At 45.0% G+C, this 27,241-nt stretch overlaps 1 protein-coding gene across 3 annotated transcripts; it reads right to left on the bottom strand.

Annotated features, from left to right (window-relative positions):
* Positions 1-829: 829 nt before the first annotated feature.
* Positions 830-27,241, bottom strand: LOC115186608 (tuftelin-like). 3 transcript variants are annotated; one of them, XR_003875804.1, is made up of 13 exons: positions 26,989-27,241; positions 13,737-13,814; positions 12,170-12,280; positions 11,991-12,077; positions 11,818-11,880; positions 10,978-11,064; positions 9,628-9,738; positions 9,221-9,444; positions 8,888-8,993; positions 6,965-7,048; positions 5,102-5,196; positions 2,314-3,017; positions 830-2,268 (listed from the first exon to the last, which is right to left on the bottom strand). XR_003875804.1 is itself a non-coding variant. In XM_029746190.1 (12 exons), exons 1-12 carry the CDS (start codon positions 27,049-27,051, stop codon positions 2,945-2,947), a joined length of 1,182 nt encoding a protein of 393 aa, XP_029602050.1. In that variant the 5' UTR covers positions 27,052-27,241; the 3' UTR covers positions 830-2,944. The 3 variants fall into 3 exon arrangements, 2 of the variants coding, with proteins under 2 accessions (XP_029602050.1, XP_029602056.1); XM_029746190.1 differs by having other exon boundaries at positions 830-3,017; XM_029746196.1 differs by lacking the exons at positions 830-2,268; positions 2,314-3,017 and adding an exon at positions 4,808-5,014 and having other exon boundaries at positions 5,079-5,196.

The raw sequence follows: 27,241 nt of genomic DNA, 5'->3' as shown, positions 1-27,241 counted from the left end.
TCGTCAGTGGAGTTATCTAAAGCACCTACAGATGTGGGACCAGGCTAGAGATTTATGGATTGAGTAATATTGATGTATGATTGTAGCACAATGCTCCTCCAATCAAATGTGAACAGCTTTAGAAGTGTGTTCGAATCTAATGGGTTGTGTGTATGATTGATGTATGATTGGGACCAGAGGAGGCTGGTGAGGAGAGTACGCCTCATAATGGATGGAATTGAATGGTAACAAACACATGAAAAAAAATCAAGTGTTTGATTTGTTTAATACCATTCCATTTATTCCGTCCCAGCCATTACTATGGCCTGATAATAGTGCTGAATAGGCTGCTTTGTTTTAATGGACTCCCCTGATCTATCCTCTGTGCATTGTAATACATACTGTAGCTGCCATTCCATTAAAGTGGTACCACTGGACCAGAGAGATTATTGACTGATGATGATATCTTGTGACATTGTTTTCAAAGAACATTTGAGATACAACTCAATTCTAGTGGTGTAGGCTACATTTCTCCCCCAAGAACACAAGTTGCTCATTTCTTTAATAGCCTTCATCTGTAAAAGGGGAACATGCCCAAGTGTTATGGCTTCATGTGCCTTTTCTCCCAGCACTTGTTGGTCTATCTTGTGACTCACCACCAGGGGGCGAACATTCACTATGCATAACCTACAGTGCTGCACAAACTACAGGACATAAACTACAGTACTGCACTATACATAAACTACATAATATATAATTCAATTATAATGAATTTAGATGTAATATAGAAATGTGAATGAGAATATTTGACTCACTAGTACCCCCTCAAAAAACATTAAAAAAAAAACAATTATTTTCATACATTTATTAAAAAACTAAAACAAAGTATATGTTGTTAGCACACACTAAAATGTCTACTGAAGTTGTATTTTCGCATAAATACATAAAGATGATTGTCAGGCCAAACATTCCTGTCTGAAGGATAAAACAAACAAAAGAAATCCCAGAGTAAGACTACAGGGATACCAAAGAATACCACATAAACAAATAAATATAGTTATGTACAAGAGCTGGTGATAGTGGATGAAACTTCAGGTAACTGAAATGCATGCAAAAATGTGGATAATGTCAACAAGACTTCTTGCAAGGTTAGTAAGTACTTGTCAGAATGAATCATCTTCATTTTCTTCAGACTTTAAAGTGACATCAGTATTGGTGAGGGGGACTTCTAATCCACACATATTAGACCAAACATCTCACTTTCTCAATGAACAAAATAACAAACATGGGCTTTAACTTTGTATTCAAACCATGACACATCACTGTGGCCGCTGCGTGACCATATAAGTATATTTACAAAAAGTCAAAGATTGTCTTCCTCCCTTTCAGGTGTCAAATAAAGAGGATTCTAACAGTGGACTCTAGGCCACAGACACAGGAAGTAGGTTAATGGGTTACAGAAGGGTTTGATGGAAAACTATATCCTCTATCCTTAATGTGTTTCTGCTTCTCCAATACCTATATACTGTAGCAACACTCCCTCTATCCTGCCTTGGTGCCATGGTAAAATGATGACAAACTGGTTGTATTCTGATCCATTAATACAGATTTCTTACCCTCCATCTCTCTTGCTCTCTCCGATCCCCCTCTCACTCGTCGGCCATTTTATTTCTCTGTTATGGCCCAACCTGGCATGGTTGCCTCCTCTCTGAGGCCAAAGTACTCGGTCTGTTATCAGACCCTCACTGACCACAGGGTACTGCTATCACACTGTCTCTGGTCCTCTCTCTCAGTAGTAAAGTCCTTCAGACTGACTTCAACAGATGACAATAGATTATGACACTGGGTTAGAAAGAATAAATCTGTCTGCTATGAATAAATAGACTTCTATTGTGAATCAACTCTATCAGTATATCTATCTACATCAAAGTCCATACACAATCCAAAACCGTACACACACACACACACACACACACACACACACACACACACACACACACACACACACACACACACACACACACACACACACACACACACGAGGAGGCTGGTGGGAGGAGCTATAGGAGGAATAAATGGAACGGTATGAAACACAGTAAACATATAGAAACCATTTTGACTGTTCCATGCATACCATTCCAGACATTACAATGAGCCCCTCCTCCTATAGCTTATCCCACCAGCCTCCTCTGACACACACACACATTGCATAGTGTCCTATCGAAGGAGTGTGGCCATGGGTGGTTGATGGTCGTGGCTGGTGGTCAGTTGATGTGATGTTGTGGTCACCTCAGTTTAAACTTCACACGTGTACTGTGATGTTGTTGTGGTCACCTCAGTTTAAACTTCACACGTGTACTGTGATGTTGTTGTGGTCACCTCAGTTTAAACTTCACACGTGTACTGTGATGTTGTTGTGGTCACTTCAGTTTAAACTTCACACGTGTACTGTGATGTTGTTGTGGTCACCTCAGTTTAAACTTCACACGTGTACTGTGATGTTGTTGTGGTCACTTCAGTTTAAACTTCACACGTGTACTGTGATGTTGTTGTGGTCACCTCAGTTTAAACTTCACACGTGTACTGTGATGTTGTTGTGGTCACCTCAGTTTAAACTTCACACGTGTACTGTGATGTTGTTGTGGTCACTTCAGTTTAAACTTCACACGTGTACTGTGATGTTGTTGTGGTCACCTCAGTTTAAACTTCACACGTGTACTGTGATGTTGTTGTGGTCACTTCAGTTTAAACTTCACACGTGTACTGTGATGTTGTTGTGGTCACTTCAGTTTAAACTTCACACGTGTACTGTGATGTTGTTGTGGTCACCTCAGTTTAAACTTCACACGTGTACTGTGATGTTGTTGTGGTATTTATGTGGTGGTGGTCTACTTCAGTCCGTTGTTGCTTAGCTTAGCAGGTTTGGTGTCGTTAGATTAGCCCCTTCTCCCTCGCTTTCACCAGTTCAGGACTTGGTCTCAATGATTTTGATGAAGGGAAGAGGCTTGTTGGACGAGTTGGTTGGCTTCAAAGGCTTACTGTGGAGGAGAGGGAGAAAGAGAGAGAGAACAGAGAGAACAGAGAGAGAAATGAGATCGATGCCAAGGTTTTACTCTGGGGAACACATTACTAGTGAACAGTTGAGGGACACTATGGGGATGTGCTGGGGTTAGAAGTGTGTGTGGAGGGCTGTGTGAGGCCAGGCGGATGTTTCTGGTCAGTCAGGGGAATGAGGGGCCAGGTGTGTGGCGAGTTGATGACAGGTCAGGTGTGTGGTGAGTTGATGACAGGTCAGGTGTGTGGTGAGTTGATGACAGGTCAGGCGTGTGGTGAGTTGATGACAGGTCAGGCGTGTGGTGAGTTGATGACAGGTCAGGCGTGTGGTGAGTTGATGACAGGTCAGGCGCGTGGTGAGTTGATGACAGGTCAGGCGCGTGGTGAGTTGATGACAGGTCAGGCGCGTGGTGAGTTGATGACAGGTCAGGCGCGTGGTGAGTTGATGACAGGTCAGGCGCGTGGTGAGTTGATGACAGGTCAGGCGCGTGGTGAGTTGATGACAGGCCAGGCGCGTGGTGAGTTGATGACAGGCCAGGCGCGTGGTGAGTTGATGACAGGCCAGGCGTGTGGTGAGTTGATGACAGGCCAGGCGTGTGGTGAGTTGATGACAGGCCAGGCGTGTGGTGAGTTGATGACAGGTCAGGCGTGTGGTGAGTTGATGACAGGCCAGGCGTGTGGTGAGTTGATGACAGGCCAGGCGTGTGGTGAGTTGATGACAGGTCAGGCGTGTGGTGAGTTGATGACAGGTCAGGCGTGTGGTGAGTTGATGACAGGTCAGGCGTGTGGTGAGTTGATGACAGGCCAGGCGTGTGGTGAGTTGACAGGTCAGGCGCGTGGTGAGTTGTTGACAGGCCAGGCGTGTGGTGAGTTGTTGACAGGCCAGGCGTGTGGTAAGTTGTTGACAGGCCAGGCGTGTGGCGAGTTGATGACAGGCCAGGCGTGTGGCGAGTTGATGACAGGCCAGGCGTGTGGCGAGTTGATGACAGGCCAGGCGCGTGGTGAGTTGATGACAGGCCAGGCGCGTGGTGAGTTGATGACAGGTCAGGCGTGTGGTGAGTTGATGACAGGCCAGGCGTGTGGCGAGTTGATGACAGGCCAGGCGTGTGGCGAGTTGATGACAGGCCAGGCGCGTGGTGAGTTGATGACAGGCCAGGCGCGTGGTGAGTTGATGACAGGCCAGGCGCGTGGCGAGTTGATGACAGGCCAGGCGCGTGGCGAGTTGATGACAGGCCAGGCGCGTGGTGAGTTGATGACAGGCCAGGCGCGTGGTGAGTTGATGACAGGTCAGGCGCGTGGTGAGTTGATGACAGGCCAGGCGTGTGGTGAGTTGATGACAGGCCAGGCGTGTGGTGAGTTGATGACAGGTCAGGCGTGTGGTGAGTTGATGACAGGTCAGGTGTGTGGTGAGTTGATGACAGGCCAGGCGCGTGGTGAGTTGATGACAGGTCAGGCGTGTGGTGAGTTGATGACAGGTCAGGCGTGTGGTGAGTTGATGACAGGTCAGGCGTGTGGTGAGTTGATGACAGGCCAGGCGCGTGGTGAGTTGATGACAGGTCAGGCGTGTGGCGAGTTGATGACAGGTCAGGCGTGTGGTGAGTTGATGACAGGTCAGGCGTGTGGTGAGTTGATGACAGGCCAGGCGTGTGGCGAGTTGATGACAGGTCAGGCGTGGTGAGTTGATGACAGGTCAGGTGTGTGTGTGAAAGAGAGCTTAAGTACTAATTTGTATATGAGGGGGCAGGTGTGTGCTGAGTTGATGACAGGTCTATGATGGGTGTGTGTCTGCCTGTGTTACTGGATGTGAATTACCTGTAGACAATCTGACAGGTCTATGATGGGTGTGTGTCTGCCTGAGTTACTGGATGTGAATTACCTGTAGACAATCTGACAGGTCTATGATGGGTGTGTGTCTGCCTGAGTTACTGGATGTGAATTACCTGTAGACAATCTGACAGGTCTATGATGGGTGTGTGTCTGCCTGTGTTACTGGATGTGAATTACCTGTAGACAATCTGACAGGTCTATGATGGGTGTGTGTCTGCCTGAGTTACTGGATGTGAATTACCTGTAGACAATCTGGGCGTGGCGGTCTGATGAGAGGTGCGAGTTTGACCTTTCACCTCCCAGGAAGTAGTCCATCTGATCATGCATCTCCCGGTTCTAAACACACACACACACACACACACACACACAGTTGAAGTCGGAAGTTTACATACATTTAGGTTGGAGTCATTAAAACTCGTTTTTCAACCACTCCACAAATTTGTTGTTAACAAACTATAGTTTTGGCAAGTTGGTTAGGACTTCTACTTTGTGCATGATTCAAGTCATTTTTCCAACAATTATTTACAGACAGATTATTTCACTTATAATTCACTGTATCACAATTCCAGTGGGTCAGAAGTTTACATACACTAAGTTGACTGTGCCTTTAAATGATATCCTGAAAATGATATCATGGCTTTAGAAGCTTCTGATAGGCTAATTGACATCATTTGAGTCAATTGGAGGTGTACCTGTGGATGTATTTCAAGGCCTACCTTCAAACTCAGTGCCTCTTTGCTTGACATCATGGGAAAATCAAAAGAAATCAGCCAAGACCTCAGAAAAAAAATTGTAGACCTCCACAAGTCTGGTTCATCCTTGGGAGCAATTTCCAAACGCCTGAAGGTACCACGTTCATCTGTACAAACAATAGTACGCAAGTATAAACACCATAGGACCACGCAGCCGTCATACTGCTCAGGAAGGAGATGCGTTCTGTCTCCTAGAGATGAACGTACTTTGGTGCAAAAAGTGCAAATCAGTCCTAGAACAACAGCAAAGGACCTTGTAAAGATGCTGGAGGAAACAGGTACAAAATTATCTATATCCACAGTAAAACAAGTCCTATATCGACATTACCTGAAAGGCCGCTCAGCAAGGAAGAAGCCACTGCTCCAAAACCGCCATAAAAAAGCCAGACTATGGTTTGCAACTGCACATGGGGACAAAGATCGTACTTTTTGGAGAAATGTCCTCTGCTCTGATGAAACATAAATAGAACTGTTTGGCCATAATGACCATCGTTATGTTTGGAGGAAAAAGGGGATGCTTGCAAGCCGAAGAACACCATCCCAACCGTGAAACACGGGGGTGGCAGCATCATGGTGTGGGGGTGCTTTGCTGCAGGAGGGACTAGTGCACTTCACAAAATAGATGGCATCATGAAGAAGGAAAATTATGTGGATATATTGAAGCAACATCTCAAGACATCAGTCAGGAAGTCATAGTTTGGTCGCAAATGGGTCTTCCAAATGGACAATGACCCCAAGCATACTTCCAAAGTTGTGGCAAAATGGGGCAAAAAGGACAACAAAGTCAAGGTATTGGAGTGGCCATCACAAAGCCCTGACCTAGAAAATGTGTAGACAGAACTGAAAAAGCATGTGCGAGCAAGGACAAACCTGACTCAGTTACACCAGCTCTGTCAGGAGGAATGGGCCAAAATTCACCCAACTTATTGTGGGAAGCTTGTGGAAGGCTACCCGAAACGTTTGACCCAAGTTCAACAATTTAAAGGCAATGCTACCAAATACTAACTGAGTGTATGCAAACTTCTGACCCACTCGGAATGTGATGAAAGATATAAAAGCTGAAATAAATCATTCTCTCTACTATTATTCTGACATTTCACATTCTTAAAATAAAGTGGTGATCCTAACTGACCTAAAACAGGGAATTTTTACTAGGATTAAATGTCAGGAATTGTGAAAAACTGAGTTTAAATGTATTTGGCTAAAGTGTATGTAAACTTCCGACTTCAACTGTAGGGTCAGAGGAAGTCAAACCCTACTCTGTGTTGCAGGCAAAAAAGACTACAGTTCAGAGCTACAGTAGCTGGTGAACAAAATACTACAAATCCCAGGTATGGTTAGTTGGTACTGACCTCTGCCTCCAGGAAAGCCACCTTCTCCTCCAGGTCTCTGATAACACGGTCCCTCTCCTGGATCACCATACGAGAGTTCTGCAGCTGTACACACACACACATCCATGTTATAGTCCTGTCATAGCATGTTATAGTCCTGTTATAGTATGTTATAGTCCTGTCATAGCATGTTATAGTCCTGTTAAAGCATGTTATAGTCCTGTCATAGCATGTTATAGTCCTGTTAAAGCATGTTGTAGTCCTGTCATAGCATGTTATAGTCCTGTTAAAGCATGTTATAGTCCTGTCATAGCATTTTATAGTCCTGTTAACCTCACTAGGGTAGGGGGCACTATTTTCACCTCCGGATGAAAAGCGTGCCCAAGGTAAACTGCCTGCTACTCAGGCCCAGAAGCTAGGATATGCATATAATAGAAAACACTCTAAAGTTTCCAAAACTGTTAAAATAATGTCTGTGAGTATAACAGAACTGATATGGCAGGCGAAAACCTGAGAAAAATCTATCCAGGAAGTGGGACTATTTTATGTTTGCAGTTTTCTATTGAATGCCATTACAGTATCCATTGACTTAGGACTCAAATTGCACTTCCTATGGCTTTCACTAGATGTCAACAGTCTTTAGAAATTGTTTCAGGCTTGTATTCTGAAAAATAAGAGAGTAAGACCACTCTGAATGAGTGGACACTGCAGTGTCCCAGAGGTTTTTCCATACGCGTGACCGAGAGCATGCTTTTCTTGTTTTCCTTTTATATTGACGAAGCTTTTGTCCGGTTGAAATGTTATTTTTTAGTCATAATAATCACAACCTGAGGATTGATTATAAACATCGTTTGACATGTTTCTACGAACTTTACTGATACTTTTCGTATTTTTCGTCTGTCTGTTGTGACTGCATTTGAGCCTGTGGATTACTGAACAAAATGCGGCAACAAAACGGAGGCTTTTGCATATAAAGAGGGACTTTATCGAACAAAATGAACATTTATTGAGTAAATGGGAGTCTTGTGAGTGCAACCATACGAAGATCATCAAAGGTAAGTGATACATTTTATTGCTATTTCTGACTTTTGTAACTCCTCTACTTGGCTGGTAACTGTTTGTAATGATTTGTCTGCTGGGCGCTGGTCTCAGATAATCGCATGGTATGCTTTCGCCGTAAAGCCTTTTTGAAATCTGACACCGTGGTTGGATTAACAAGAAGTTAATCTTTAAACCGATGTATAACACTTGTATGTTTTATGAATTCTTAAAATGAGTATTTCTGTTTTTGAATTTGGCGCTCTGCAATTTCACTGGATGCTGGCCGAGTGTCCCACACCCCCTAGAGAGGTTAAAACATGTTATAGTCCTGTTAAAGCATGTTATAGTCCTGTTAAAGCATGTTATAGTCCTGTTATAGTACTGTTGAAGCATGTTATAGTCCTGTTAAAGCATGTTATAGCATGTTATAGTCCTGTTAAAGCATATTATAGTCCTGTTATAGTACTGTTGAAGCATGTTATAGTCCTGTTATAGCATGTTATAGTCCTTTTAAAGCATGTTATAGTCCTGTTATAGCATGTTATAGTCCTTTTAAAGCATGTTATAGTCCTGTTATAGTCCTGTTATAAGTCCTTTTAAAGCATGTTATAGTCCTGTTATAGTCCTTTTAAAGCATGTTATAGTCCTGTTATAGTCCTTTTAAAGCATGTTATAGTCCTGTTATAGCATGTTATAGTCCTTTTAAAGCATGTTATAGTCCTGTTATAGTCCTGTTATAGTCCTTTTAAAGCATGTTATAGTCCTGTTATAGCATGTTATAGTCCTTTTAAAGCATGTTATAGTCCTGTTATAGCATGTTATAGTCCTGTTATAGCATGTTATAGTCCTGTTATAGCATATTATAGCATGTTATAGTCCTGTTATAGCATGTGTGCGTCTCACCTGTTCGATCATGTGTCTGACTTTCCTCTGCTGGCTCTTCAGCATGTCATCTAGATGATGGATCTTCTCCTTCAGAATGGCCAGCTCCTTCTCCAACTGCTCTGACCTGAGAATAACACACAGCGTGAGTAGCTGGGAACACTCCTCGTCTATATGTGTGTGTGTGTTTGTGTCTTGGTGTTTGTGTGTGAGCTCTGTGTCAACTCAAATCACGTACACAGATTTGCAGATGTTATCGCAGGTGCAGTGAAATGCTTGTGTTTCTAGCTCCAACAGGGCAGTGTGTGTATTTGTGTGTGTGTGTGTGTGTGCTCTGTTTATTGTCCTCCTCACCTCTGCTCCTCGTTCCTGCCCTCCTCTCTGATTTTGCGTAATTCCCTGAGTTCCTCCTCTCTGTTCCTCAGTGTGTCTCGTAGGGCTTGGCTCTCCTGCGCCATGCCTCCCAGCAGCCTCTGGAGCTCCTCAATCCTCTGGTCCTTCCTCTCACTACTCTCCTCCACCCCTTTCAGCTTCTCCTCCTGCTCCCCCAGACGCTGGCGCAGATCCACACCCTCAGCCTGCACAGGAAAAGGACAGAGTTAACTCATGAAACTATGACCTACAGCACTTTGGTGGGTGTGTGTGTGTGTGTGTGTGTGTGTGTGTGTGTGTGTGTGTGTATATATGTATGTATGTATGTGTGTATATGTGTATATGTATGTGTATGTATGTATGTATGTATGTATGTATGTATGTTTTACCTGCAGTCTCTCTCTCTCCTCCTGGTGTTTCTTCTCGGCCTCCTGTAGCTGAGCATACAGACGCTTACTGACCTCCCTCATCTTCGCCCTCTCCACCTCATCCTCCCCTCCCTGAAGACAGAGAGAAAGAAAGAGGGAATAAAGGAACTGTTTGTTTCCATAGATTTGAGTGAAGCTCCAAGAATCCACTAATATCCTGTTCATAAACTAATTCAGCCAACAGACTGATCAAAGCACTGTAAACTCCTGGCTCCCCCGGTTCAGGGAAGTACTGTATTGTATACGGTTGTGTACTACTGTATTGTAAAGCCTTGTACAGTAGTGTATAGTATAGTGTTCGTCTCGGGCCTAACACCACCCGTGCCAATAAATCCTCCAAACACCGTCTACTCTGGGATTATCACTTAAGTACAGTATTGTGTAGTACTGTATTGTGTAGTATTGTTTTGTATAGAATTGTGCAGTACTGTATAGTACTCTATTGTATAGTGTAGTATTGTATAGTGTTGTGTAGTATTGTATTGGTTTCTCAGTGTTGATTCTACTGTAGTGGGAGTGGCTCGGCCCTTTGTTTACACAGGTGGATCAGATTAATGACAATAGAGAGAGAAAGAGAGAGAATGAGAGAGAGAGAGAGAAAGAGAGAGAATGAGGAAACGCAAAATGCTAATATGCAAATAATTACAGAACAATCTATTTTTACATTTCAATGACAGAGGGAGAGAGTGAGAAAGAGTGAGGTGTGACTGTATGTGTCTGTGTGTCATAGCAGGGGTTACAAAGGGAGAGATTCTGATGTAAGCTGAACAAAGGCGAAAGTTTTCCACTCATATTTCATGCGTCATTCACACGCTGCACGCACACAAACGGTTAAAGTCAGCCCTATTCACTCTTCTGAAAAGGTTCCTGAATCCTGACATGAATAGCCTTGGGACCGCCCATTACCTGCTTGGCCCCAAGACTAAACCAAAGCTATTAAACAGGCAGTCATCTGGGGAATGTAGAACAATGGAGGGAGAAGAACACAGACACACTCAACAACACAGGAGGAGAGGAGGAACGGACTGTACCAGGCCTTCCAGATCTCTCTCCTGGGTGGTGTCCCTCTCCCTCACCTCTCTTTCTTCTTCTCTCACTCTCTCACCCTCTCTGTATTTGTGAATACACTCACACTAAAATGGACACACACACACACACACACACAAATGATCTCAGAACTGGGTCAGTCTAAGACTTGATATGTAGGTGTTAGACGCACACATAAGCTCTCACACACATTTAAGCTCTCACACACACACACACACACCCCACATGAACCTGTGTGTATAGGGCATGTGAAAAGCCCCTCACCTGCCCATCATCTTTAGCTCCTCCCTTTGAGGAAGAAGAGATGTTCTGATTGGAGGGAGTGCTGACTCTGTAGCCACTAGCAAGAAACTGGGGGGAGAGAAGGATGAAAAAAGAGGGAATAGTGAGGGATGGAGAGAACGAGAGGAGATATGAGACACACATTTAGGTAGAAGTGACACAAACAGGACATATTTCATATGTCATCATTAGGTATCAAAATGAATGATGACACTAAACAACTGCTTCCATAACAACCCGTGTACACATAAACATTATAAATGTGTTCCATAACAACACGTGTACACATAAACATTATAAATGTGTTCCATAACAACACGTGTACACAAACATTATAAATGTCTTCCATAACAACACGTGTACACATAAACATTATAAATGTGTTCCATAACAACACGTGTACACATAAACATTATAAATGTGTTCCATAACAACACGTGTACACATAAACATTATAAATGTGTTCCATAACAACACGTGTACACAAAACATTATGTGTTCCATAACAACACGTGTACACATAAACATTATAAATGTGTTCCATAACAACACGTGTACACATAAACATTATAAATGTGTTCCATAACAACACGTGTACACATAAACATTATAAATGTGTTCCATAACAACACGTGTACACATAAACATTATAAATGTGTTCCATAACAACACGTGTACACATAAACATTATAAATGTGTTCCATAACAACACGTGTACACATAAACATTATAAATGTGTTCCATAACAACACGTGTACACAAAACATTATGTGTTCCATAACAACACGTGTACACATAAACATTATAAATGTGTGCACATACCTTGTGTTGTCCTTTGTTCTTGGTTGCCATCTGTTCCCTCAGGGTCTTCAGACAGTATCTCACCTGAGCAACACACACACACACACACACACACACACACACACACACACACACCTGTTACTGACAGACTCACAGAGAGAGAGAGAAAGTGAGAGAGCGAGAATGTGTCTTACCTCCTGTATCTGGGAGACTTCATCTGACAACATCTTGAGGCTCTGCTGGTGTCTCTGCTGCTCCTGTCTACGATCCTCCAGATACACCTGCAACACATGGAATACAGACGCATTACACACACATTACACATTACACACCCTGGTAACACACACACCCTCAAACATTAAGCCCCACCCACCTTGATGACCTCAACCTGTTCAGCCTTCTCCTCAGAGGGTTTGATTGGTTCACGATTCAGAGCAGGCCTATCACTGGTTGGCTGCACCAGAGCAAACGCTCGTCCGATTGGCTGAAAAATCAGGGAGGGAGAGGAGTTTGTGATACTTGGAATAGTGTGAAAATATTTCCAATTCTCCAGCATGTGTGAACATGAAGAGATTCTGAGTGTGTTGACATGAATGTGTGAAAGGAGTTACGTGTTGCAACACTAGATTAGGTAGGACACTCAGTGACGGACCAACAGGATATGACATCAAGATGTTCCATTCAGTCCCATATACAGTAGTAGGTATGATATTCAGAATAGCACTGAGAATGTCTGACAGGTTACAAACTAATGGAGGTTCTGTGAAACAGAAGGGGAGTTGTAGAATGTATACAGCATTATAACACATCTGTCATTTAGGTCCACCGCTTCAAGAACAAACTCTGGAAACTATTTATCTGTGTATACAGGATTCCTGTGTTTGTGTGTGTGTGTGTGTGTGGACAGTGTTCCCGTGTGTGTGTGTGTGTGTGTGTGTGTGTGTGAGCAGTGTTCCTGTGTGTGTGTGTGTGTGTGTGTGTGTGTGTGTGAGCAGTGTTCCTGTGTGTGTTTGTGTGTGTGTGTGGACAGTGTTCCCGTGTGTGTGTGTGTGTGTGTGTGTGTGTGTGTGTGTGTGTGTGTGTGTGTGTGAGCAGTGTTCCTGTGTGTTTGTGTGTGTGTGTGTGTGTGTGTGTGTGTGTGTGTGTGTGTGTGTGTGTGTGTGTGTGTGTGTGAGCAGTGTTCCTGTGTGTGTGTGTGTGTGTGTGTGTATAAAGCCCCCATAATCAGCAGACATTACATTTAGCCCTGATTGCTATGGTGATCACCAACATTCCATAAACTCTAAACTTCTGTGGGACTGGTCAAAGAAAGAAAGAAGAGGGTTAGAGAGCGCGAGGGAGAAATAGAAAGCATGAGAGAGAGAGAGAGTTACACTGTATAAGTTTAGTAAGCTGGGCAGTGGTCTGTCTCTCCTCTCCAACATTGCTGTCTTAAGAACAGTCTTAAGAACAGTTTCAAGAGCAGTTGCATAAGACTCTGATGGAAACCGAATGGCAGCCATGACATTTTATGACCTGTTTGTGAGTCTGTGTGTGAACTAGCACCGTGTGTGTGTGTGTGTGTGTGTGCTACTCTTTTCTGATTCAACACACTATCAACGTGTGTTAGGGACAGTGATCCCAGCCATCCCCTGGTCCACTAAAACACACTAAAACCCTCAGCGATTTCAGAAGGGCTTAACACCATGTATGTATATTCATTTACAGTAACAGTGAAGGTTCAGAATTCTGTTCTGCCATGGACATTTGTCCACATAGTACACATAGTACACATAGGGATACAATTCCATCCATCCAGGGATGGAGTTCCATGACTTCCTTCCTGTCCCCTCTGTTGTAATTGTAGTAGTTGGCTAATGCAGACAGAATTCTAGGTGTGTGTTGAGGGTCTAGGTCTGGTTTAGAGGTTAGGGTTCTAGGTCATGGTTCTAGGTTCTTACCTTGCTCCTGGGTTGTTCTGTGATCCTCCCGGACTGGTTCTGCTGGTGGAGAGTCAGCCTCAGTCTCCTGCACCCATCCTGACGAACGAGACGAAGAAAAGATGAAATGAGAAGCGGTTACAAAGAGCCCGTTATGGGATGGCGAGAGAGAGAGGTGGGGGTAAGGAGGGAACTACTGTAAACGGAGGAGGGAAAAAAGAGGGAGGAGAAAATGAGTAATACTGTGTAGGACAGAGAGGAAGAGGGAAGGTGGGAGGGAGAGAGGGAGAGACTGACTGGAGGCCAGTACCCAGTAAACTAGTGTGTAGGACAGAGAGGAAGAGGGAAGGGAGGGAGAGACTGACTGGAGGCCAGTACCCAGTAATCTAGTGTGTAGGGAGCCTGTGGTTAGAGAGAGAGAGAAAGAGAGAGAACAGAAGCATAAAGTTGCTCAGAGACAGAATGTTCCATTTGAATGGCGTTCCAACTTGGAAAACCCAGAACTAGAGATCGATGCCAGCACCAATAGGAATCTCCATTAGAATTCCGGGAGACAGTGGGCAGAAAAACTGTACTGAAGTGGGAAGGAACATTTCCATGGTAACCAAGTCTCCCAGTAACCATAAACTAAACTATCTGGCTCCAAAACAATGCAACTCAGGAAGAGTTGGTCAGGGTGAAAACACACACACACACACACACACACACACACACAGTAATATACAGAAACCTAAACTCTCTTCTCACACACATAATACTGTTCCATGAGTCACTATGAGGGCAGTGAGGTCTGGTTGTGTCTCTCCTCTGGACAGGAAACCCCCATATAACCAGCTGAGAGGGGGGTGTGTGTGGTTGTGTGTGTGTGGTTGTATCTCTCACTGGACAGGGAACCCCCATATAACCAGCTGAGAGGGGGGTGTGTGTGGTTGTGTCTCTCGCTGGACAGGGAAGCCCCATGTGTGTGGTTGTGTGTGTGGTTGTGTGTGTGCATGAGGCTGAGGGAGCAGGGTTATAGAGATGATAAACCAGACTAACTGGAAACCAACAACACATCATGTTCTCTTTACTCTCCTCTGGACAAGGAACCCCCATATTACCAGCTGAGAGGGGGGTGCGTGGTTGTGTGTGTGGTTGTGTGTGTGCATGAGGCTGAGGGAGCAGGGTTATAGAGATGATAAACCAGACTAACTGAAAACCAACAACACATCATGTTCTCTTTACTCTCCTCTGTGTACATTTCTGTGTCCTGAAGTCTAAACTCAAGTTAACTCTGAGACAAGACAGACACAACAAATACTGTGGAGTTGTAAAGTGTTTGAACCCACAGAAACACACTGTGGTTAGCTACTGTTCCGCTGCATATTGACTGTGTTGTTTTGACCCATCCAGTCAGGCCAGTTAGGAGAGTTACAATATGTGAGGTATGTTGACGTTCTCTGTAGCTCTCTACCCTGCCAGCATTATGTTGGCGCACCAGAGTAGTGCATCACAAAGCCTCCTTTCATCAGCGGCCATTTTAAAACCATTACCCAGAAACCACCCACTAAATGTCTCATTCCTCACTACTGACTCACACTGACAGCCATCACAATGATGTAATGACACTTTGGACAAAAACTCCTCCGGACAGATATAAGTAGCACTACATTAAGTAGTATTCACCTGGTAATTACTCAGGAAGTATGTTTTAAGATTGGGTAGGTGATTTTCGGTATACTTACGTGAAAGAACACTTAACCAAATGGTATGTAGTAGTGCTTGTTTCAGTCAGTGAGGTAGCCATGGGCAGCGCCAGCGGGCATCTCTGGCACATACAGTACACAGTACCTACCAGGCCCGTGTGGATCAGGACAAATGAGGTAACAACAGGTATGTGTGTTGCGTAACGATGATGATTGTGTTGTTAGAGAGAAGTGGTGTATGACAGACAGACACGGGTACCACTGATTACCTGTTAGGACAGGACACACACTCAACAAAGACACATGCAGGAAAAGGAGAGAGGATGGAGAGAGGGAGCAGGGGAGGAGAGGACAAGGGAGTGGGAAGAGAGGGAAGATAGTGTCAAAAAGGGAGAGAGGGTGAACCTAAATTCTATCAGACTGCTGACTGAGCGCAAACAACCCTCCCCCTCTCCCTCTCCCCCCTCTCACCATCTCACCATCTATCTCTCAATTCTGTCTATTGCCACCTGACAGTAGGACTAATCCAGCAATATAAAGAAAGACAGAAAACAATGAGGGAGACAAAGACCAGCAGAGAGACAGAGAGAGAGAAGCGAGATAGAGAGTAGAGATTGAAATTGAATTGAGAAAGAGAGAGGGAGAGAGAGAGACAGAAAGAGAGAAAGAGTAGAGAGAAATAAAGAGAGAATGTTCTGTTAGAGGAACAGTAATGTGTCCCTAGAGACAGGTCCCCTGGCCTCTCATATAGAAACCATCATCGCCAAACCCACTGGCTCCAGGTCATCTATAAGTCTTTGCTAGGTAAAGCCCCACCTTATCTCAGCTCACTGGTGACCATAGCAACACCCACCCGTAGCACACGCTCCAGCAGGTATATCTCACTGGTCACCCCCAAAGCTAATTCCTCCTTTGGCCACCTTTCCTTCCAGTTCTCTGCTGCCAATGACTGGAACAAATTGCAAAAATCACTGAAGCTAGAGACCCATATCTCCCTCACTATCTTTAAGCACCAGCTGTTAGAGCAGCTCACAGATCACTGCACCTGTACATAGTCCATCTGTAAATAGGCCATCCAACTACCTCATCCCCATACTGTTATTTATTTTTTTGCTCCTTTGCACCCCAGTATCTCTACTTGCACATTTATCTTCTGCACATCTATCACGCCAGTGTTTATTTGCTAAATTGCAATTATTTCACCACTATGGCCTATTTATTGCCTTACCTCCCTTATCTTACCTCATTTGCACACACTGTATATAGACTTTTTTTCTCTATTGTGTTATTGATTGTATGTTTGTTTATTCCATGTGTAACTCTGTGTTGTTGTATGTTGTCGAAACTGCTTTGCTTTATCTTGGCCAGGTCGCAGTTGTAAATGAGAACTTGTTCTCAACTGGCCTACCTGGTTAAATAAAGGTGAAATAAATCAAATAAAATAGAGAAGCAGACAAAGGTTCATCTAATCCACCACCAAACAGACACACCTTGGCCTACTCTGTACACTATCACAAACAACAAGGATCGGGTAATGGCAGCCATCCACAGGGAAAACAGACTATGGCGACACAGACCCAGTCTGCTGCCCAGAGACCCAGTCTGCTGCCCAGAGACCCAGTCTGCTGCCCAGAGACCCAGTCTGCTGCCCAGAGACCCAGTCTGCTGCCCAGAGACCCAGTCTGCTGCCCAGAGACCTAGTCTACCATTATAATAGAGCAGTAATGTAAAACCAGACTCAGCATGGTCTACAGCCACAAGGGATCATAGGACATTGACAAGGCTTTTGTTTGTGACTGTGGTGTCAGCAGAGAGGGAGAGACAGATAGAGAGTAGAGAGAGAGAGTAGAGAGAGAGAGAGAGTAGAGAGACAGAGATAGAGTAGAGAAAGAGATAGTAGAGAGACAGAGATAGAGTAGATCAAGAGAGTAGAGAGAGAGTAGAGAGAGGGAGAGAGAGAGTAGAGAGAGTAGAGAGACAGAGATCGAGTAGAGAAAGAGTAGAGAGACAGAGATAGAGTAGAGAGAGAGTAGAGAGAGGGAGAGAGAGAAAGTAGAGAGAGAGGGAGAGACAGGCAAAGCAGAACAAAGGAATAGAGGGAGAGCTGTGTGATAGAGGCTGAATGACTCTTTCCACCCCTACACTGGAAACAGCAGACTACCTGCTTACACCAGTTGATAGGAGAGTGGAATAGAGACCCATATAAACAACATCAACACAGACAAATGTCAGTAAGAGCTCAGCGTTCAGTACTGTCCCTCCTCTGTCATAAACAGAACCTGAGAGAGCTGTAAACAGAGGTAGTGGAACAGGTATCAGGACCACATCACCTAGTACCTATGTTCCAGGCAGTACCACATCACCTAGCACCTACGTTCCAGTCAGTACCACATCACCTAGCACCTACGTTCCAGTCAGGACCACATCACCTAGCACCTACGTTCCAGTCAGTACCACATCACCTACGTTCCAGTCAGTACCGCATCACCTAGCACCTACGTTCCAGTCAGGACCACATCACCTAGCACCTACGTTCCAGTCAGTACCACATCACCTACGTTCCAGTCAGTACCGCATCACCTAGCACCTACGTTCCAGTCAGGACCACATCACCTAGCACCTACGTTCCAGTCAGTACCACATCACCTAGCACCTACGTTCCAGTCAGTACCACATCACCTAGCACCTACGTTCCAGTCAGGACCACATCACCTAGCACCTACGTTCCAGTCAGGACCAAATCACCTAGCACCTACGTTCCAGTCAGTACCACATCACCTAGTACCTACGTTCCAGTCAGTACCACATCACCTAGTACCTACGTTCCAGTCAGTACCACATCACCTAGCACCTACGTTCCAGTCAGTACCACATCACCTAGCACCTACGTTCCAGTCAGGACCACATCACCTAGCACCTACGTTCCAGTCAGTACCACATCACCTAGCACCTACGTTCCAGTCAGGACCGCATCACCTAGCACCTACGTTCCAGTCAGTACCACATCACCTAGCACCTACGTTCCAGTCAGTACCGCATCACCTAGCACCTACGTTCCAGTCAGTACCACATCACCTAGCACCTACGTTCCAGTCAGTACCACATCACCTAGCACCTACGTTCCAGTCAGTACCACATCACCTAGCACCTACGTTCCAGTCAGTATCACATCACCTAGCACCTACGTTCCAGTCAGTACCACATCACCTAGCACCTACGTTCCAGTCAGTACCACATCACCTAGCACCTACGTTCCAGTCAGTACCACATCACCTAGCACCTACATTCCAGTCAGTACCACATCACCTACATTCCAGTCAGTACCACATCACCTAGCACCTACGTTCCAGTCAGTACCACATCACCTAGCACCTACATTCCAGTCAGTACCACATCACCTAGTACCTACATTCCAGTCAGTACCACATAACCTAGCACCTACGTTCCAGTCAGTACCACATCACCTAGCACCTACATTCCAGTCAGTAGCACATCACCTAGCACCTACGTTTCAGTCAGGACCACATCACCTAGCACCTACGTTCCAGTCAGTACCACATCACCTACATTCCGGTCAGTACCACATCACCTACGTTCCAGTCAGTACCACATCACCTAGCACCTACGTTTCAGTCAGGACCACATCACCTAGCACCTACATTCCAGTCAGTACCACATCACCTAGCACCTACGTTCCAGTCAGTATCACATCACCAAGTACCTATGTTCCAGTCAGGACCACATCACTTAGCACCTACGTTCCAGTCAGTACCACATCACCTACGTTCTGGTCAGTACCACATCACCTAGCACCTACGTTCCAGTCAGCACCGCATCACCTAGCACCTACGTTCCAGTCAGTACCACATCACCTAGCACCTACGTTCCAGTCAGTACCGCATCACCTAGCACCTACGTTCCAGTCAGTACCACATCACCTAGCACCTACATTCCAGTCAGTACCACATCACCTAGTACCTACATTCCAGTCAGTACCACATAACCTAGCACCTACGTTCCAGTCAGTACCACATCACCTAGCACCTACATTCCAGTCAGTAGCACATCACCTAGCACCTACGTTTCAGTCAGGACCACATCACCTAGCACCTACGTTCCAGTCAGTACCACATCACCTACATTCCGGTCAGTACCACATCACCTACGTTCCAGTCAGTACCACATCACCTAGCACCTACATTTCAGTCAGGACCACATCACCTAGCACCTACATTCCAGTCAGTACCACATCACCTAGCACCTACGTTCCAGTCAGTATCACATCACCAAGTACCTATGTTCCAGTCAGGACCACATCACTTAGCACCTATGTTCCAGTCAGTACCACATCACCTACGTTCTGGTCAGTACCACATCACCTAGCACCTACGTTCCAGTCAGCACCGCATCACCTAGCACCTACGTTCCAGTCAGTACCGCATCACCTAGCACCTACGTTCCAGTCAGTACCACATCACCTAGCACCTACGTTCCAGTCAGTACCACATCACCTAGCACCTACGTTCCAGTCAGTACCACATCACCTAGTACCTACGTTCCAGTCAGTACCACATCACCTAGCACCTACGTTCCAGTCAGTATCACATCACCTAACACCTACGTTCCAGTCAGGACCACATCATCTAGCACCTACGTTCCAGTCAGTACCACATCACCTAGCACCTACGTTCCAGTCAGTACCACATCACCTAGCACCTACGTTCCAGTCAGTACCACATCACCTAGCACCTACGTTCCAGTCAGTGCCACATCACCTAGCACCTACGTTCCAGTCAGTATCACATCACCTAGCACCTACGTTTCATTCAGTACCACATCACCTACGTTCCAGTCAGTACCACATCACCTAGCACCTACATTCCAGTCAGTACCACATCCCCTAGCACCTACGTTCCAGTCAGTACCACATCACCTAGCACCTACGTTCCAGTCAGGACCACATCACCTAGTACCTACGTTCCAGTCAGTACCACATCACCTAGCACCTACGTTTCATTCAGTACCACATCACCTAGCACCTACGTTCCAGTCAGTACCACATCACCTACATTCTGGTCAGTACCACATCACCTACGTTCCAGTCAGCACCACATCACCTAGCACCTACGTTTCAGTCAGGACCACATCACCTACGTTCCAGTCAGTACCACATCACCTAGCACCTATGTTTCAGTCAGGACCACATCACCGAGCACCTATGTTCCAGTTAGTACCACATCACCTAGCACCTACGTTCCAGTCAGTATCACATCACCAAGTACCTATGTTCCAGTCAGGACAACATCACCTAGCACCTACGTTCCAGTAAGTATCACATCACCTAGCACCTACGTTCCAGTCAGTACCACATCACCTAGCACCTACGTTCCAGTCAGTACCACATCACCTACATTCCGGTCAGTACCACATCACCTACGTTCCAGTCAGTACCACATCACCTAGAACCGACGTTTCAGTCAGGACCACATCACCTAGCACCTACATTCCAGTCAGTACCACATCACCTAGCACCTACGTTCCAGTCAGTATCACATCACCAAGTACCTATGTTCCAGTCAGGACCACATACTTTAGCACCTACGTTCCAGTCAGTACCACATCACCTACATTCCGGCCAGTACCACATCCCCTATGTTCCAGTCAGTACCACATCACCTAGCACCTACGTTCCAGTCAGAACCGCATCACCTAGCACCTACGTTCCAGTCAGTACCACATCACCTAGCACCTACGTTCCAGTCAGTACCGCATCACCTAGCACCTACGTTCCAGTCAGTACCACATCACCTAGCACCTACGTTCCAGTCAGTACCACATCACCTAGCACCTACGTTCCAGTCAGTACCACATCACCTAGCACCTACGTTCCAGTCAGGACCACATCACCTAGTACCTACGTTCCAGTCAGTACCACATCACCTAGCACCTACGTTCCAGTCAGTACCACATCACCTAGCACCTACGTTCCAGTCAGTACCACATCACCTAGCACCTACGTTCCAGTCAGTACCACATCACCTAGCACCTACGTTTCAGTCAGGACCACATCACCTAGCACCTACGTTCCAGTCAGTACCACATCACCTACATTCTGGTCAGTACCACATCACCTACGTTCCAGTCCGTACCACATCACCTAGCACCTACGTTTCAGTCAGGACTACATCACCTACATTCCAGTCAGTACCACATTACCTAGCACCTACGTTTCAGTCAGGACCACATCACCTAGCACCTACGTTCCAGTCAGTATCACATCACCTAGCACCTACGTTCCAGTCAGGACCAATATCACCTAGCACCTACGTTCCAGTCAGTACCACATCACCTAGCACCTACGTTCCAGTCAGTACCACATCACCTAGCACCTACATTCCAGTCAGTACCACATCACCTAGCACCTACGTTTCAGTCAGTACCACATCACCTAGCACCTACGTTTCAGTCAGGACCACATCACCTAGCACCTACGTTCCAGTAAGTATCACATCACCTAGCACCTACGTTCCAGTCAGGACCATATCACCTAGCACCTACGTTCCAGTCAGTACCACATCACCTAGCACCTACGTTCCAGTCAGTACCACATCACCTAGAACCTACGTTCCAGTCAGTACCACATCACCTAGAACCTACGTTCCAGTCAGTACCACATCACCTAGAACCTACGTTCCAGTCAGTACCACATCACCTAGCACCTACATTCCAGTCAGTACCACATCACCTACGTTCCAGTCAGTACCACATCACCTAGCACCTACGTTCCAGTCAGTACCACATCACCTAGCACCTACATTCCAGTCAGTACCACATCATCTAGTACCTACATTCCAGTCAGTACCACATCACCTAGCACCTACGTTCCAGTCAGTACCACATCACCTAGCACCTACATTCCAGTCAGTACCACATCACCTAGCACCGACATTCCAGTCAGTACCACATCACCTAGCACCTACGTTCCAGTCAGTTCCACATCACCTAGCACCTACGTTCCAGTCAGGACCACATCACCTAGTACCTACGTTCCAGTCAGTACCACATCACCTAGCACCTACGTTTCAGTCAGTACCACATCACCTAGCACCTACATTCCAGTCAGTACCACATCACCTAGCACCTACGTTTCAGTCAGGACCACATCACCTAGCACCTACGTTCCAGTCAGTACCACATCACCTAGCACCTACGTTCCAGTCAGTACCACATCACCTAGCACCTACGTTCCAGTCAGTATCACATCACCTAGTACCTACATTCCAGTCAGTACCACATCACCTAGCACCTATGGGAGAAAACCCTCTTCCTCTGTATTGCATTCCATAGGAGAGAATGAACCATCCATAACCAATCTTACTGTTTGTGTGTGTGAGAGAGAGAGTGTTAAATCTTATAAATCTGTCTCCAGTTAACCTCCGGAGTGGTCTGATTCCCATACCCGAGTTCAGGTGTGATGTGTGCAGTGAGGGGTGAGGAATGAGGAACGAGGGGTCAGGTAGAGCGAGACACATCAGAAAACGAGGGAGCAGAGAACAAACATTCTCTCAGACATTCCTATACAATCACTGGTGCAGTGTTACAGTCAGAAGGGAATACAACAGATGGCCTAGAGTTAACGCCAGGACAAAAGGGATTCCAGTTGAAGAGAAGCTGTAAGACCTGCACACGGGTAAATAAGACGAGCACACGGGTAAATAAGACGAGCACACGGGTAAATAAGACCTGCACACGGGTAAATAAGACGAGCACACGGGTAAATAAGACGTGCACACGGGTAAATAAGACCTGCACACGGGTAAATAAGACCTGCACACGGGTAAATAAGACCTGCACACGGGTAAATAAGACCTGCACACGGGTAAATAAGACCTGCACACGGGTAAATAAGACCTGCACACGGGTAAATAAGACGAGCACACGGGTAAATAAGACGAGCACACGGGTAAATAAGACCTGCACACGGGTAAATAAGACCTGCACACGGGGTAAATAAGACCTGCACACGGGTAAATAAGACCTGCACACGGGTAAATAAGACCTGCACACGGGTAAATAAGACCTGCACACGGGTAAATAAGACCTTCACACGGGTAAATAAAGAAAGTGTTATGTGCATTGTCTGTTCTTTCCTCTGGGGGTACTAGGTGATAAATCTGTACAAATAATGACAGAGTTATGGTCTCCTGTGGAATGAGTTCTAGGCATGTACCTATTCATCTTTACTGAGGGAGTAGTACTTTCTACCCTAGCAACATACATACTTAGCAACAAGACCTGCATGAGTTACTGCTTCCTATAGTGTGGAAATGGAATGAGGTTGTCTTGTTTAGTGTCTGAGTTACTGCTTCCTATAGTGTGGAAATGGAATGAGGTTGTCTTGTTTAGTGTCTGAGTTACTGCTTCCTATAATGTGGAAATGGAATGAGGTTGTCTTGTTTAGTGTCTGAGTTACTGCTTCCTATAGTGTGGAAATGGAATGAGGTTGTCTTGTTTAGTGTGTGAGTTGATGCTTCTTCTACTAGTTCCTGGTGGTGGGAAGACTGTTTCTGGTTCCTCCTCATAGATGAGTCAGAAGGTCATGTCTTGCACAGTTCCAGACAGTGATGTCACATTCTCCATAGCGAGGTAATGGGGAGGAATGGGTGAGCTCAGTAAACATGAGGAATCAGGGTGGATCATGAGGCATTATTTAAAAAGTAGGAATGCTGACAAAAGCCTAGTGACGGAAAATAAGAGAATTACCAAAACTCTGGTGACTGGATGGATGTTATATTTAAGAATGAATGAGAGTGTGGATTAATAGATAGTCATGAGGAATGTACTGGCTGTTCTGTCAATGTTCTGCATAATATCAATACTCACTCTCACACAGAGTTCCTTCTATCCAGGCATAGTTCAACTACAGCTGGAGGGCACACATACCTGCATACACACACAAACACACCCTTCATTGTTGCAATTTGGGAACATTTATTTTCCTTATATTTCGCAGTCCTCCTCTTCTCATAACTTTTAGCCTAAATGGACTTTAAAAGGTCTTTCACAAGGCTATAGCACAGAATCAGCCCGTCCTCCTATATTTATTCCATGTTGTTGTATCTCCCTGGTCTTAATAACCATATTCCTCCTATATTTATTCCATGTTGCTGTATCTCCCTGGCCTTAACAACCATATTCCTCCTATATTTATTCCATGTTGCTGTATCTCTCTGGCCTTAATAACCATATTCCTCCTATATTTATTCCATGTTGTTGTATCTCCCTGGTCTTAATAACCATATTCCTCCTATATTTATTCCATATTGCTGTATCTCCCTGGCCTTAATAACCATATTCCTCCTATATTTATTCCATGTTGCTGTATCTCTCTGGCCTTAATAACCATATTCCTCCTATATTTATTCCATGTTGCTGTATCTCCCTGGTCTTAATAACCATATTCCTCCTATATTTATTCCATGTTGCTGTATCTCCCTGGCCTTAATAACCATATTCCTCCTATATTTATTCCATGTTGCTGTATCTCCCTGGTCTTAATAACCATATTCCTCCTATATTTATTCCATGTTGCTGTATCTCCCTGGCCTTAATAACCATATTCCTCCTATATTTATTCCATGTTGCTGTATCTCCCTGGTCTTAATAACCATATTCCTCCTATATTTATTCCATGTTGTTGTATCTCCCTGGTCTTAATAACCATATTCCTCCTATATTTATTCCATGTTGTTGTATCTCCCTGGTCTTAATAACCATATTCCTCCTATATTTATTCCATGTTGCTGTATCTCCCTGGTCTTAATAACCATATTCCTCCTATATTTATTCCATGTTGTTGTATCTCCCTGGTCTTAATAACCATATTCCTCCTATATTTATTCCATGTTGCTGTATCTCCCTGGTCTTAATAACCATATTCCTCCTATATTTATTCCATGTTGTTGTATCTCCCTGGTCTTAATAACCATATCAGATACAATAAGTCAAGAATGTGGGTGTAGAATGTTTGTTGTTCCATTGTATCTGATAAGGACGACGTTGTATTAGGGGGTGATTCTAATTTGAGAGCTGCATCGTTCCCACACCCCTAGTTGTTTATGTTCAAATATAAAACAAGATAAACCCGACTAGCATGAACAAAGCATAGGTTATGTATATAGCCGTGTGCTTCATCATTTGACTGTGTACCTTGACCTTATAATCCAGTTTTATAGCCCTATACCATGCTGATAGGTAAGTTAAGTTCTTAAATTCTGATAGGCTGTTGCTCCTGGTCGAGGTTACCTACAGGCACATATCTAGGATCAGTGTATCATTCTTAAGTCCAAACCTTGACCAAAGGGAATGAAAAGTTAAGGGCCAACATCATGCTAGTGCTGATAGCTGTTGTATGGCTCTGCAGGAGACTGTGTTTATCTGGTGAACGTGTCATGTTGTGGGCCAATGGTCAGGCCCCAGATAGAACACAGACCATCATCAGAGCCATTTGTCTAACAGGGTCAATGATTAACCTTCTCCAGCCAGACAGGAGATTAAGAGCTTCTATACCAGGGATAATGACTGGTGATGTAAACATGTAGGTGGAGCAGAGCTCAAAGGACCTTATAAGGTTGTATAAGCCTGGTTCTCAGTCTGGATGTAGTGTGCCTGCCCTGTGGATCACTGGTTCAATGCCCCTCACAGATGTGTTACACCCTAAATCACTACAATTATGGTACATGACAATGTCTAACGGGCATAGAGCAGGGGTGTCAAACATACGGCCTGGATCCCGCCCGCGATGGGGACCAATCCTGCCCACTGCTGGTTTAAGGAAAAATAAAAAATGAAAGTGTTTCTTTTTGGGGGGGGGGGGGCAAACACAATATACTTTAAAATGACTAAAAGCAAATAATGGACCTACATTCATACAGTCTAATAATCACAGAGGAAGGAGGAAGACCGAATGCGCCCCCGCGGGACAAAATGAGTTTGACACCCCTGGCATAGAGAGAGGACACTGAGGAAGCTGTCTTACTGTAGGGTAAGTAGGCTAGTCTTCTGGCTGACACTACTGTAAGCCCTACATGAAGATGCTCACTTGTGACAGCAGTCTGGTCCCTCTGGCCAGATCACAGATGTTATTTGGGCTAATATGGTGCGTGCGTGCGTGCGTGCGTGTGTGTGAGCCTGATAAGACTTCAGTCAGGAGGATCTAAGACCAATACTCAGAAGGAAATTCATCTCTTCTTGCTTATTCTTACTTTGGGACACAAAATGATACCACTAAAGTAAGGTATTGTGCTATCGGTTAAATTAAATATTGTAATTGATCTCAGATTATAATGTAAAACATATTTGCATATCCAACAGGTTGGCATGAATAAATGAAAAAAATATATTTTTAAAAAAGTGTGAAAAATAAAGCAGCCACACATAGTGATAACATAACATAACCTTTGACACACGTCAGTGGCGCCTCTCCGTCTGCCTGCCTCTCCGTCTGCCTGCCTGCCAGACTGTCTAGCCATCCGGAACGCAGTGACAAGGATAGTAAAACATGTTCACTTAAATAGTTTTTGTCTTACCGCTGTTCTCTCATCAGCTCTGATGTCCTCAAATGTACACAGACTCCGCGTTACCCCGTTCATCTTCACACAGATAAGATAATTATATAGCTCAAATATGAAAGAGTTGTTCAACGTTGCTTATATAGAATTATTTTCTCTAAACAAACAGGGAAAACGGGTTTTCGTCCTCTTGTCTCCCTCTTGCCCTCGCAGACGGAAGATCACGGTTGATTTGAACAACAGTCGACGCTGCTCTTTACTACCTGTTTAA

This window comes from Salmo trutta, chromosome 3 (genome assembly GCF_901001165.1).
Source record: "Salmo trutta chromosome 3, fSalTru1.1, whole genome shotgun sequence".
Lineage (NCBI taxonomy): Eukaryota > Metazoa > Chordata > Actinopteri > Salmoniformes > Salmonidae > Salmo > Salmo trutta.
Note: the sequence above shows the minus strand (reverse complement) of the source record. Positions and strands in the feature narration are given on the sequence as shown.

Excerpts from the sequence above, each read along its gene's own strand:
- LOC115186608 (XM_029746190.1), bottom strand. The coding sequence starts at position 27,051 with ATGAACGGGGTAACGCGGAGTCTGTGTACATTTGAGGACATCAGAGCT. Across the intron at positions 13,815-26,988 it reads GAGCTGATGAGAGAACAGCG|GATGGGTGCAGGAGACTGAG; the intron begins GTAAGACAAAAA and ends CTCGTTCGTCAG. Across the intron at positions 11,881-11,990 it reads AAGTCTCCCAGATACAGGAG|GTGAGATACTGTCTGAAGAC; the intron begins GTAAGACACATT and ends TGTGTTGCTCAG.